We start from the raw sequence: 14,576 nt of genomic DNA on the forward strand, positions 1-14,576 counted from the left end.
TGTATCCCCTTAAATGCAATTATCTTTCTGTTTGCCTATGCAAGATGGGAAAAGAAGGAGCACACCACAAGCTGAACTAAACCACACTTCAGTATTTGTGTTTAAATTTAAGTGAAAGAACTGGCTAACATAAGTCTGAGGACTTTGATCTATTGCCTGCCAGAGCCAATGATACTGTCGTAAAGTCTCTTGATAACAACCGGATTAGGAGAGAGAAGATAAAGATGCATTTTAGAATATCTTTGAATAATAATAAAGCAAAACAACAAAAACCAAATCCCAAATTCCTAGCAGTCATGAAGTCACTCCAAAAACTGTCTGGTGAGATTCAGTACATAAAATTACTTGAGAAAACCCATGGAAAATTACAATAACTCATATTTTTCTTGCTGTTGATATATTTTTAACCCATTGCACTGATTATAACATGCTGTCAACAGCCTCATCAATTATCCATTGCTAAAAAGGGGGCTCTAACATTCTGCAAGTAGTATTAATTGGTCTCAGTAGCACATAATGAGTTTAAAATCTCCTACCTGTGTGTCCCCGGGGATGGTGGCTTGAGGCGGACAACAATTTACAGCAGACCATTAACACATAGACCAGAAAGAGCCAGTCAGATAGAAGCATAGATTTGGCACAGAATCTCATCCTGGAGGCAGAAAAGGAAGCAGTTGAGTGAAAGAACATTGTGAGTAGGGAATAACATAAAAATGAGGAAAAGCTGAAAAGATGTTGAAGAAAATTTAAAGTGGCTTATTACAAGTCAACACTGACCAAATCATATTCACGGTTTAGTTGGATTCAATTCTTTGTTAAGCATGTTTCATAATCAAAAGCAATGCAATGGCCGTCACACATCATATTACCCACAAACACATATTTATAATAACACATTATGAGTGCAATGCATTTCTATGAATCTGAGATAAGGGGTTGGGGGTTTTTTGGATTAAGAACCATCCACACTCCAATCTAATTATACATATTTATAAATTACGCTACTATTTTTAAACTCTACTTCCCTCAAAATCATAGAAACATCACAGAAAAATGTCCTTTTTACTCAGTACTTCTCAGGACATATTTGCTATTGCTACCAGCTCCCATACAGCCATGCACATGAATTGGCTGGATCTCCCAAACACACAACTTCTGCTAATTTTCCTGGAGATTCATAAGTTTGCTGATGGTTAAGCGCTCATGAAACCAGCGCCTCAGTCAAACATTCAAGGACTTAGGGTTTTAGGAGCCATCTCAGAAAACATTTGTTCTAAAGGAGGTGGATGTTGTTGGTCTTATTCATGTCAGTGTTAGAACTAAGACCACAAATCCTCAGTCATTTTGTTGCAGATATCTACAATTAAATCCCTCAATTGTTTATGCTACACCATTCATCATATAGAAAGGTAATCTAATCATTTCTTAAACTCAGTTATGATGATTTATTACTTGTGTGATATATAAGTAGGCATTATGCAGTTGAACCCTGAGATAGAACGTTCCACACTTCCAGCAACTGCTGTAAGCAGGGATACATCAAATTAATTAAAGGCAATTTATAGATTTGCATAAATTGAACTAAATACTGCTTTCATAGTAGTGACGTTAGTGTGCTTTTAATCAGCACACTGGGATTTGCATAAGCCTATCATAAGCATGCTTACTTGCATCAAAAAGTCCTTTGGGATCTTCTTTTCCCTGCAAATTCCAGTTCTGAATTTTCCACGTGTTTCCTAAATAACATATTTATCTGTATATCTTTAAAATACTTGAGACTATTCAACTAATCCAGTAGTCAAGTGGGGAATAGACAAGAACCAAACCCAATGCCTTAGACAGCTCTGCTGTCAAAGACAGGGGAGCACTTGGGTCCTGTTTTGAGTCTGATAACCATCTACAAATAAAACCAAAACAGATGCCATGTTTTCTCATTTCAAAGTGCTTGCATAATTTTCCCTTTCACACATCACAAAACAATTTTGTTCTTTCATTGTGTATGAACAGGAATGCTGATAGAGCCCAAACAAATCACAAATAAACTTATTAATATCAAAAGTTGAGACCCAAAAACCTGTTGTACACAAACATATTTTAGCAACAAACACTGTTTTACACTTGAGAAAACAAAACCACATTGGTGAAAAACCCAGCACCTTCAGCTGCCCTTACAGGCCCTACTCTGGCCTATGAACTCTTTTAAGAAGCTATACAAATACTGCTAAAAAAGTTAACAGGTTTAAGAAAAAGTAATATTGCATGTAAAGAAGTCACATTTAAAGACTGACTGGGCAAAAAGGTACCTTTTCTTGCTTTAAGGTGTTCTGTTTCAAGCCCAGTACGTTGCCACCCTGAATGCAAGTAAGCCAGTACAGGAAGAAACATGCTGATGTTCTTTTGCAGCAGTACATAGGAATCTTCTGCAAGCATGAATCAACCCCAGAAGATAAAGACATCACTGGTCCTTGCCTACCCTACAAGTATTGTCCCATGAAGCACTCCAGGGCTAATTCAGAGCAGCTACACTTCAGCTAATAAGCATGGAACTAATTCACCTCTTGCTCCCAGCTGAACCACATAATGCTACTGCAGCTAATGGGATTGAGTCACTGTGAAACCAGCATAAATGTTATCATTGCTATTGATTCAATACTAGTCTAAAGAACATTCTCAGTAAGCTCTGAAATCAACCAGATTTTAGTCCCCCAAATCTCCAGGTAACTGAACCTTAATTCCTGGAGGAGAGAGCTGATTTTAACCTTACTTTACTTGCTTTCTCCCTAAGAAACACACAGCTTACACCTCCTGAATCAGTTACCACTAAATAGGAAGTCATCCTCTGCTCATGTTGCAATACCATCTCTCTGTTGCTCTAAAAGCAAACACAGGAATCTGATCCAAACATCAGTGGACAGTTCAGCTCTCATGTCACTCTGTAGTATCATAATGGAGACAGGGAGCTTCCCCCAGGTTTCCCAAGATGTAACTGAAAGCAGGATTTAACCCTTGGAAGAAATACCACAAATCAGACATTCTGAACATGCTATTTCTGATGCGAGTTGATGGGAGGGACAGGTGTTTAGTCCCAAATCACACACCACATGCCCAACAGCTGCTATTTCAACATGTAAGTGAACCTAGGTGTTCCCACCATTCCCAGTGCAGGAGCAGAGCTGGTCTCTGTGGAAATGCCTGTGTGCTGACCTGATTTCAAAGGCTTTCTCAGATTATGAGTTTGATTCTTTTGAAGCCATAGCCCTGGTGTTAGACAGGGAATGTGAAGCCAGGCTTCATCATGTTAACAGGGTAACCTTACTCCTCTGTAAATATATTCAAGTCCAGGAATAAGTGTACCACTACAAAGCATCAACTTAGTTATATCCAAACTGAAAGGCTGCTAAAAGCCTTCAGTACCATTTAAAATGCTACATTTGCCAGCTTTAGTCTGCCTTGCAGGTAGACAAGGCACAAGTGTTCAGCCCACTCATATAACGAAATACAAGAGGATCTTAAAAAAGGCAGGGGAAAGATGAAATCTGGCAGGCAGATGCAGCAAGGGGTGCTGAGCCCTTCAGCGTCAGTGGGCTGACGCTTTCAGAAATGTCAAGCCTTCATTCTCTGTTGGATTCAAGTGGATATTGTTGCTAACCAGGACAGCAAATCTTCAGTGTCGTTTGAAAGATAAAAAGTGCTCTTACCTTGGGGACTTTGCAAGAATTTTGTTCCAGTCAAACACAATTATTTCAGTGTGTTTTTCATAATTATTCCAGATTCCCATTTGCGGCAGCAAATAAACTTTTCTGCATTTCAGAATTTTCCCTTCACTTCGGGGACCTAGAAAGAAAGCCGTATTACAGTGCAATTAACGTCTGGAATAGTGCTGTGAAATGGATCTTTGTTACCAAAATCATTGTTTCACAGTGCCATCTACAGTGCAATCCAAGGCAGCAGTCATATTGCTCTTTTCACTTGTTTCCAAGAACACAGAGGAACTGTGATAAGGCAGGTCTGAAATATCACTACATTAACTACAGGAGGACTTCTCTATACTAGAAGTTACAAGCATCATGCACACAGTTTACTGTGTCCTTATACCCGTGTGCCCTCTTGCCACCCAGCTGCTGTGAAAGCTGTAAGGTCTAAAACACCACCGTAGTGCAAACATGGTTCCACACTATTATGTGAAACCTTCAACAGTTTGAACCAGAGATTATTAAAGAGAGAGGGGAAAATCTTTTCCTGTCTTCATAAAGATTTGGCCAAGGCCCTTAGAGTCTGGCTGCCTCAGGAGCAGAGGGTCTGCAGGGTCACATCCATAAGATCGTGTGATCAATGCATTCTTGCACCTTCTGACACTTTTGTCTCTGCTTATTTCCAGCGCCACATCTCACACCCAGTCCACCTATACCCAGAAGCTACACTTTGAAATCACTGTATGGAGACACTTCCGCAGCAGTGCAGACACAAGTTCCACAGAATAATGAGCTCAAACACTCTGTTTCATAGACATTTGTGTCTCTTTGCTTTTATTGTTTATATTTGTTCTCTTATTTCTATCCCTGGGCTCAACTTGACCTTCTGCTATTGAAAACGTGACACAGTGCAATTTGTGAGAGAAATAATAATGTGTTCTTCACCTGCAGAATGATCACAATAACCTTTTCCCATCTTCTCCACCACTCTTTTCATTTCCCTCTCCCTATGATCAATTAGAAAATTGCTTTCCAGGAGCACAAAACTACACTATCACATTGGAGGGCAAAGCATCTCTGGGGTCATAAAAGCATGTAGGCAGATACCTTTCAGAAGCTAAGAACAGGAAAGTCCCTGGCTCAATACACTTACAGAATCACAGAATAGGTTGGGTTGGAATGGACCTTAAAATCATTCAGCTCCAACCCCCCTGCTATGGGCAGGGACACCTTCCACTAGACTGGGTTTCTCAAAGCCCTGTTTAACTGGCTTTAACAGCTCCATTCTGCTCAGAACACCATGAGAAGATAGAGTAATTGCTAGAATTAAAGAGGTACCAGGCCAGCAATCTATAATTCATCACATTTTACTCTGGTTTTGCTTTTGAATGTGGAGAGTTTCAAAGTGAGCTGAAACAGCAACACAGCAGTTCTAATGCAAACAAGATGTGGGCAAAGAGATGTCTCAAGACAAGACACTGCCTTCCTATATTAATGCTTTCTTCCACAAAGGCAAATAAAATAATCAGTGTCCTTCAAAAAGCTTATTGAGAAAAAGCAAACAAACAGGCTTTTCAGAGTAGTACTGAATGACTGAAACAGTTGTGTGGTACATTTTTACCCATTTCATAATAGGACAGATAGATAAATGTGATCTTACAGTGCTCTTTTAGAAATCAATATTGCAACACACTAACTCAGGTTTTAGCGCTTGTCTGTCCCATAATTTTTATTACGGAGGAAGAAAACAACTGCATAGATGCATCTATAGGTAACTACTGACTTTAGTGTAACCCGGCCTGTAAACACGTTAAATGCTGGTAAAAGACAAGGACGTATTGATTATTCTAACTCATTCTAATTAAATGGACAGAGGAAAAGTGGCAGATGATACAGCATACTTTGGGGTTTTCTGATGCCTTCCAGCAGTGCTATTTCTCAGTAAAATAAGGTTGTTTGAGGGGAGTGTAAGGCCAACTCCTTCAGTGCAATCTGAACTCTTGAGATTCAGCTCATTTTACGTCAATATAGGAGACAAATCAGAACAGAAGCAAGAGGCTTCTGTTCTGATTAATAATGGTAAAAGGAATTTCATGCTTCTCATGGCAAAACCATGTTCTGTGTGTATATTGTGATCGGCGCTTTTACTGCTCATCCCTACCTCATCTCACCTCAGCGTTGCTTTGGAAAGCAGGGCTGCACAAACAAGCAAATGAATCTTGGCCTTCTGTGCCAGGAGCTGTGCTGGGCAGCATGCTCCCATAAGCAGGCAATGGCCCTCCCTCTAGTCATCTGCAAGCAGACCAAGCATTGCTTTAAACGTAATAAAACTCAGCATCACATCCCAAGAGGTGCCAATATGTCTGACAATAACTGGACTTTTGTGGATGAAGTCCCTGATTTCAGGGCAGTGGGGTTAATTTACACAGGAGGGATTTGAACAGAAGTTACCCAAGGAAAGCAATCTTGTGAAGAAAGGGGCCATTTTTATACAGCAATCTCTGGCCAAGAGGCAACTGAACCCTCACCTCCACCTCTATCAAAGCTATAGAAAAGGAGGAAGCAGGAGAGGGGAAAAGGTCTGCTTTAGGCATTTACACATTACCTTTCCATGAACAACTCCTGCTTTGCCTTGGAGGCTACACAACTCTCCTATGTTAGTATTTAGGGCGTCCGTGTGCCCAAACTAAGACCATGGGTTCTGGTATCTGAAGGCAATTGCCATGATCAGATATACTGCACCTCATTCCCAGCCCAAAGTAGTCTCTGCTCTGCTGAGCTTCAGTAAAACGGGAATAAACAGCATTTCCCTACGTCAGAGAAGCATTTCGAGAGCAGAAACAATAGAGGCCTAAAGTTATCTGAAAATTGTATGGGGAGTGTATAATTCTTTTGACAGATGGAATAAGGTAGCATTTTTAATTAGGTACTTTTCCTACCAATATTTACATGTTGTAAAATGCTTCTTATGGCTACTTTCTGTAAAGAACAAATTACTAAGCCATTTTATGCCATCTTTTATTATAAGCTATTAAATAATTTAGAAAACCTCCATCCATTTAATATTTAAAAGGCCTTAATTTCTCCATTCTCAATAGTTTCTATCTTAAAGATAGTGCATCTATTAAGAGACTCCTCTTCTGTAAAGCAATTGGTAAGAAGGAAGCAAGTGCAGATGCTACATCATCTACAGGGTGACTTGCCAGCCAGAAAGTTGAACCTCAGCATAGAACCACAGAATGATTTGGGTTGGAAGGGGCCTTTAGATCATACAGGCCCAACCCCCTGGCATGGGCAGGGACACCTCACACTACACACCAGGTTGCTCCAAGCCCTGTCCAACCTGGCCTTGAACGCTGCCAGGGATGGGGCAGCCACAGCTTCTCTGGGCACCCTGTGCCAGCGCCTCAGCACCCTCACAGGGAAGAACTTCTTCCCAATACCTAATCGGAACCTTCCTTCTTTCGTCTTAAAGCCATTCTCCCTTGTCCTGTCACTGCATGCTCTTGTCCAAAGACCCTCTTCAGTCTTCTTGTAGACCCCTTTAGCTATTGGACAACTGTTATAAGGTCTCCCTGACTTTTATAATGGGTCGCACCACTGAAAGTCCCCTTGGTGATGTAAGGCAAGGACCTAAAGCATCCCTGATGTTTACAGTGGGTCCCATGATAGCCTAAATAGTACACCAATAAGCTTAACATCAGCCCTAATAAACTCTTATGTACTACTGAATAAGTAACTGAGAAAAAACAGAGCAACATTTTCAATTCCTTAGAAGCGGAACAAAACCCACAAATCTAGTCTGGCCACTGGGCGTTTGAAAGGGGCTGCTATTAGAGTTTGAGGGGAAATAGAGGCAAAAATCAAGAACAGAGGTAGACAGAGTATCTGCTTGGCCACTTCCCCCTATTGCACACCGGTTAGCTAGCACACACCGCCCATTTCAGGGCTAAGTTACTATGACTGGGATATGTATGAGCAATATCTCTGCAAGACCCTTCCACCCTACAAGAAGCAGCTGACCCCAGGCTGGAGGGCAGGCGCTGCCACTCAGGGTGACAGCCGACACCTTAGCAGTGACACTCGGGCTGCGCAGCTCAGTGTAGGTTCAGGTTCGCGAGTGCGCAAATCGTTTAGTCCGTGGGGAATAACTTTGTTTGCCGGTAGTAAAGCGCACGGTGGGGCGATGCGGAGCAGCGCGGGGGGATACGCACCTGCAGGCGGCCCTGCGGCGTGGCGCTGCTGCCCCCTGGCGACCGATCCAGGACGCAACGCGTAATTGAGAGGCGAGCGACGAAACACTTCCAACTTGTGTCATTACTGCGAAACCTCATTAAATCTCATCCGTCCAGCCGGCACCGACTGCTCCTCCGAACCCCGCTCATTGTTCCCTCCTCCGGAGCCGTGCTGGCCCTTAGAGAGATGCCCTGCGAGGCCCCCGCCTGCCGTGCTCCTTTGTGCGAGAATGAACCTTCCGTGCAAATTAAGTTCTGTCATTAATCACATTAACACATCACTGTCACAGCATTCCTCTGCTCACCCTCCTCTCTGACAGGGCCGTCTCTGTCTCACCAAAGTCCCCAGTGAGCCCACAGCCAGAGGGAAACAATGCTGTTTAGGTTCTGAATTTAGTCTTTCGACTTCTCACCCAGAAATACCTGCATCAATCAGGCAACTTTAGATAGAGCTGAAAACTCCTAGAGGCAATAAATACACCACAGCTAAGTTATTCCAGCAGTTAATTAACCTCACTTTAAACACTGCACCTTCCAGCTTGTACCTCGTGGTGTGTTCTGCTTCTTTTCTTGGTTTGGCACATCACACAAACATGACAGACTGCTCGTTGCTAACAGGTATCACCTCTAAAAAGTGACTTCTGGGGGGAAATGAGGACCTGGTGATGTGTTGTAGGGGTGAACCCCAGTGCAGTCACAGAGGAGGGTGAGCCAGGCCTGCCCTGAGCCTGGAGACATTCAAAGCCAGTCATTATAAGGTTCTAGCAACATGATCTATAATCACCCTGCAGGTACCACTGAGGAAGGTCCAACCACACCAAGCTCCATATGGCAAGCTGAAGTGAGAAGGCTCTTCAGACAGCAAGAAAACTAGCTAAGAAGGTGGCAGCAAGCTGCAAGTGTGCTTCTTCACTTGTGAGAAAGCCATGCATGTAGCCTAAAAACCACAGTGGGACTGCAACAGTTCTCAGCACCTCTCAGACCCCAGCACACTTTACCTGCAATCGCTGAAGTGCTTTTTTACATCATCACATTCCATTTCTGACATCAGTCTCTGTTGGCAGCAGGTTGGTCTGTCACCACTAATCATCCCTTTCCACAGTTGCACCTAACAGCAACTTAACAGTGAACTTAAAAGCAACTGGGAGAGGTGGGGAATGAAAGAAAACATTGCCAATGAGAGCTAAAGGAAATAAACCTCATAGCATTCTAAGAAGGGAGAATTGAACTGTTATTACATCAGTGTAACACAAGGTATCGATCATACCCACAGACAGACTATCCACACAGAGACAGACATCCTGTGCCATTTGGGGGAAATGTGTCTGTCATCACAAGGATTTGGGGTTCTTTAGGGTATGTCTGTCTTCACTGGGATGAGAACAAGCATTCTGTCTGTTGTGGGCATGTTGAGAGGATGTGCTGGGAAGATTGCAAAATATGCCTGAGCCAGTCACTGTAGTCTTCTTCCTCAGCAGATTGTTCCAGAGTGAGAACAATGACCTGGGTGGATGCACTGTTGGAAAGGCTTTTGCAGCTGGACTCATTTTCAGTGAGCTTGTGGCCTCCAAGGTAAACCCAATGAAGTTCAGGTCGCACAGAAGCAGTAACAGCTGTGCATGGAATCGGAAACCAAGCAAAGGACTAAAGGTGAGAACTAGAGGGCAGAAGATCTCAAGTTCACACGGTATGAGGAGCAGTTTGAAATCAAAGCTGTTGCCTCCTCTGCTCAGGCAGAACAAGTCAGGTTTCTATCAGAACCTGATGCAATGCAAACATCAGGGGCTAGTTTAGGTCCCCTCCAGACAAGGGAACAGTAGCTTCTTCATATGCATCAATTCCAGTGTCTGTGCTGGGGATCTGTGGTCACCAGAGCTCACAGCTTTCAAGTGTATTTATGTGGCAAGTAATCTTGCAGATTACACATATGAGTTATTCTGGCACAAATAAATGATCACTTGCAGTCCAAATAACCCCTGTGAATGAGACCATCGTCTAAAGGAAATAGAATCTCATTTATAAACTGAATTTTTAGGAAAAGGCTTTAGAATCTGCTCTCTCAACTCAAAGTGAGCTCTCATCTTCCCTTCAGGCAAAAGTCGACCAAGACAAATAAGACTGCTCAGAGAGTAAAGTACAGCTATTCTAGCTGTAAAAGAGAGGAGGAATAGACCCTTTTCTCCATATAATATTATTTATTATTCATCACCACCCCACAAAGAACCCTTCCGCCAAAGTGAATTCCTGCTGTCATTGCATTAAAGGTTGTACAGACTTCCCAACCTGGACAGCCAACACAGGATATACCCTCACTACAGCTCAGCATTTCAAGTCTTTCAACTGCATTTATCAGAGAGAATTTTTCCTTGTGATTATGCAGGTTCTTTCAGTCCTTCACTACAGCTCAGAATCTTCCCCACCTTCCAGTAGAGATAGGCAAACTTCAGGCACTGTGTTCAAGGGAGCACAGGAATTGCTGCAATCCTGTTCAAAGAGGAGGCAGAGCAGACACAGTGCCCCGCTCCACTCCCAACTGACCTGCCAGCAGCAGAGCAGTACTCACATAAAGCCAGCAGCACACCATAAAACATGGAGAGAAATGTCTTTGAAGGTAATGTCTTCAGCAGGATGCTTCAGACACAGCGAATATGCATTTCCCCTACTGTTAGCTTCGCCTGTCAGGCAGCAAAGCATTAAAGGTGTTGCACAGGTTGTCTTGAGTAGTAAGTCAGCTTTTCATACCCTGAATTGATGGAAGAATTTTATGTCTCCCATGGAAAGAAAATATAACTGACCTGCTATAGAGCTGGTCATTCACTTTGTTCCCACTCACCAGGGCCCCAGGTGAGCTGGTAGGCTATTTTCCAGGGATTCTCAAGGGAGGAAAGGAGCCTCATGTCAGCTTGTGCCTCTGGATAACACACTGGTTGGTCCCAGACCTTTTTCCAGGTGCCTGATGATTAGCCCAGGGCTCACCTGCAAGAATTAGTTATTACTGACTATGGGTGACCATTAGAATTAAGAATATGAGGTAATCCCAATGAAATAATATGAAAATTAAGATATTCAGTAGGTGCAAGCAGTAAAGAAAGGCTGAAGTAGTTGTTTTTGCTTAGTTGAGGCAAGAGAGTTTATTGGACACATGCTGTCTCCTTGAAGATGCTTGCTTTAAAGTGCATGATTTAAATGGTTCTCTGCAGCTACTGCAGATGGAATAAATATAAATCAAGGGTCCTGCAAAGATAATTTGGTGTGTGCACAAGGAAAAGCTTCCTGTATCCAAGTGTGGGAAATGAGTGGTACAAGCTGCTAAAAAACCATGGAGCCTGCTTCAGTGGAGGGGTGTTTCTTTTAAATGAACTGAAGACCCATGGGATGGTCAAAGGTCCCTTCTCCGTCCATAGAGTTGCATTACAAGTTTGCACAGGGTCTGTAAGAAAACTTACATCTCCTTTATGCCTTGGAGCAAACAAAACACTGGAATATAAATGTGAGGTAGTCACTGTACACAGTGTCATCCTCAGTACCAGACCACAGACAGTCATCAAGCCAGAGGTTAGTGAAGGGAAATTGTATCAGAAAGAGACTGAAAATACCTCCCACAAGTATTGATTGGGTTTTTCATGCAGTCAGGGTCAGCTTGTGTTATTACTAGATACCTTTCTGGCGGTTCTCAAGGTCCTCATGCAACCAGATTTGGTTATTTCTGATTCTACTGCAGTAGAATACTGTATTCTCTTGTTATTCCCCAAAACACCTTATTCACAGTAAACAGTGTGACATGTAACATGCCCACTCATGCTTTCTCAAGCTGTATTAGGCTCTGCTTGCAACAGGATCATTCTGGATCACCAATGTAACCTGGTCTCTGCTTTTGTTTTATTCATTAAATGCTCCAAAAGGAAAGTACAGAATAGCTAGTTTTGCTTTTAGAACACAAACATGCTTTATGAACAGTGGATGCACATTGGCTGATGAAGAATCTCAAATGTCTGGGTGTATTGGATAATTGTTCCACTTGGGACTCATTAGCTAATTGTTAGAAGATTCTAAGGAAAAGCATTTCATAAATACAGCACTGAATTTCCAGAAGTGTAATTACGGGCTGAATGCACATTTTTAGCACCTGTGTTATCAACCACAGGAGCCAATAGCAAATACCTTGTGGTGTGTTATCTCTGTTCTCACTTTCAGTCTCCCAGTAGTAAGTAGGGTTACTACTAGTAAACTGAAAGGTAGTATTTTTGATATTTCTATTTTTGTGCAAATCTAGCAGAGTAAGCTTGGGGTCGGCTGCCTCTAGCACAAGGGATCTCTTATGGCAATAGTGAAGGACAAAACTTGTAGAGGAGGGAAGAGGCACAGACCAAACCCCAAGTTTTTGATTTTGTTTTGTCACTCAATTTTGATAGGACAAGCTTTTTACTCAATATTAGAAAATGCTGTTTACTTATCAGAGCTTGCTCCTCAAGGTATTTTAGAAAATCATTGCTCCACTGAAAAGGAAAATTCCAGAATCAGGTTCCTGACCCTTCAGTTCAGGAACTGCTACTAAAAAAGAAAAAAATAGAATAATTTAATTACAGAAAATGAAGAATGATAAAGAGGTAAAATACTATTAACACGCTAGCAAGGCATTTGTATGGCATGAAGACTTGGAGCTGAGTCAATAAACAATTGCACTTTAAAGGAGAACACGATCTTTTTCAGTCTTAATTCCAGTTAAATGAGCAAAAGTAGGTTCAAAACATATCGCAAAGTTTTATCAGAACAGTTTTACTGTTCCAAGGTTTGTCAACATCATGCTCAACAGAGGTACTGCCCATCACACAGAATGCACCTACACTGTACACAGCACTGTCTGAGATAGGGATAACTTAATTCCTGTTCCAACACTGACAGCAATGGTCTTGAGCCCTGAACTCTGATCTCTGCCCAGTATTGGAAGTGTCTTCTTGGCTGGAACTAACTGGGGCACCACAGTCACAGTAGAGGCATGACAGGGTTGGGTTTAGCTCTCACAGAGTCTGAGACCTGGGTGAGGCTGTAGCCAAACACTGTATAATTCTCTTCAAAAACCATATAAGGGTTTCTAATTCCTGATAATAGTCTACTACTGAGCAAAGAAGAATGATCAGATACGTATATATGTTATCTCCTGAGTCATTGGTCCTGTGGCCCTGGAATCAATATTACATTGCCAGAAGAAAAAGCAAACTTAAGAAGTGGACAGACATTTCTGATGTGTAAGCAGCATACCCCAGCTAGTTTGGTTGTCACTCCATACCACTACGTGTACATGGAGTGACTCCTGCAGGCCCTTGTTTTTCCCCTGGTAACCAGAAAAATTCAGAATTCCAATATGAATACATAAGGTGACACTCAAAAGTATTTTCCTATCCAGCAGTGCCAGTGACTGCATGCCCTGGTGCAAAGGAGTTTCAGAAGTACCTTAAATTACATTTTGCTTCCCAACTTCCAGAAGAGATTTCCTCCATTCTTTCCTCTTCTAGCCCAATTTTTCAGGCCTCCTTCCCTGTCACTTCTCAGCCCTTTCTGTTCCTTGCTTGCAAAGCATCTCTCCTTGCCTCCTCTCACCCACTCAGCAGTAGCGTGTTTGTGAGTAGCAAGAGAATGGATAGCAGCAGGGAAAGAGTCAACACCCTGAGTCATATTATCTAGGGTGAAAAAGGTCTCCCTGTTTAGAGCAGGTTAATCACCTGTTGGCTGCTGTTTTCCTCCCTTCACAGGCATGAGGAAGCCAGACTGAGCACTGGCTACTCCTACAATGAAAAAGGAGCAAGCCTTAAAAAGTACTAAGGGACTGGTATGGAGAATAGTCATAGCCACCTTGTCACTGCACTAGCAATACAGGACAGCAGCAGCCACAACAAGCTCAGAGAAGGCTGAACTTCAGGCTTGCACTTCCCAATCTGCCTGGGAGTGATTTTTGGTTTCCTATTGCCCCTCCATTCATGCACAAGCCACTTCATGACCACACACCCATGTGCATGGTTGGTGGGAAGAGCTGAGGGAAGGGCATGAGGCATAATTGTGATGATGCTTTGAAATGCTCAGGGATGGAAATGAAGTATGGGATCCCCCCCACTTCCTCTGCCTCACTTGAAGGCAACTATTATTGTCTTAAGATGCAAGATCTGTTAAAAGTAATAAATTGTTGATTGTTTATTTTCAGGGTAGACAACGATCAGCTTTTAATCAGCTTTTAATCAGGTTTTTGTCACTGCTAGAGAGCTATTAAGTCTCTTTAAAATAATTAGAAAACGGAAAAGAAAAATCTCCTCCAATTATTTTCATCCAGGAAACTGGAACTTTATGAAAAACAAAAAAACCCCTCAAGATTCACAGAAAAAGAGTTAACTTGGTGACACTTTTAGTTCACTCTATTAACAATGAGATGCAGTTTGCCAGAGGGGAAACGAAACATGAAAAACTAAACCATGCTTAATATTTTTGCACAAAGCCTGCCACAAATAGCTGCCCACCAAGCCAAGTGCTGACCGACTCTCACACTTTGTCACAGCCAGCACTGCCCTGCTCTGTCCCTTCCAAATCTCAGGTTTCCCAGAGCACTGTCCTTTTACTGCAGGCTCAAAGTTTTGTCCCATATTGGCAGTTGTTTTCCCTC

The 14,576-nt window shown here is 42.4% G+C and overlaps 1 protein-coding gene across 1 annotated transcript in view; it reads right to left on the reverse strand.

Moving 5' to 3' along the window:
• Nucleotides 1–14,576, reverse strand: part of TAFA4 (TAFA chemokine like family member 4) — a 76,042-nt gene that overhangs the window by 47,763 nt on the left and 13,703 nt on the right. The window contains exons 2-3 of the mRNA XM_031049265.2: nt 3,699–3,834; nt 537–652 (exon numbers count right to left, since the gene is read on the reverse strand). Of these exons, the coding sequence (XP_030905125.2) occupies nt 537–652; nt 3,699–3,778 (196 nt within the window). The 5' untranslated portion in view covers nt 3,779–3,834. The remainder of the gene's footprint in view (nt 1–536; nt 653–3,698; nt 3,835–14,576) is intronic.

This window comes from Melopsittacus undulatus, chromosome 9, assembly GCF_012275295.1.
Source record: "Melopsittacus undulatus isolate bMelUnd1 chromosome 9, bMelUnd1.mat.Z, whole genome shotgun sequence".
Lineage (NCBI taxonomy): Eukaryota > Metazoa > Chordata > Aves > Psittaciformes > Psittaculidae > Melopsittacus > Melopsittacus undulatus.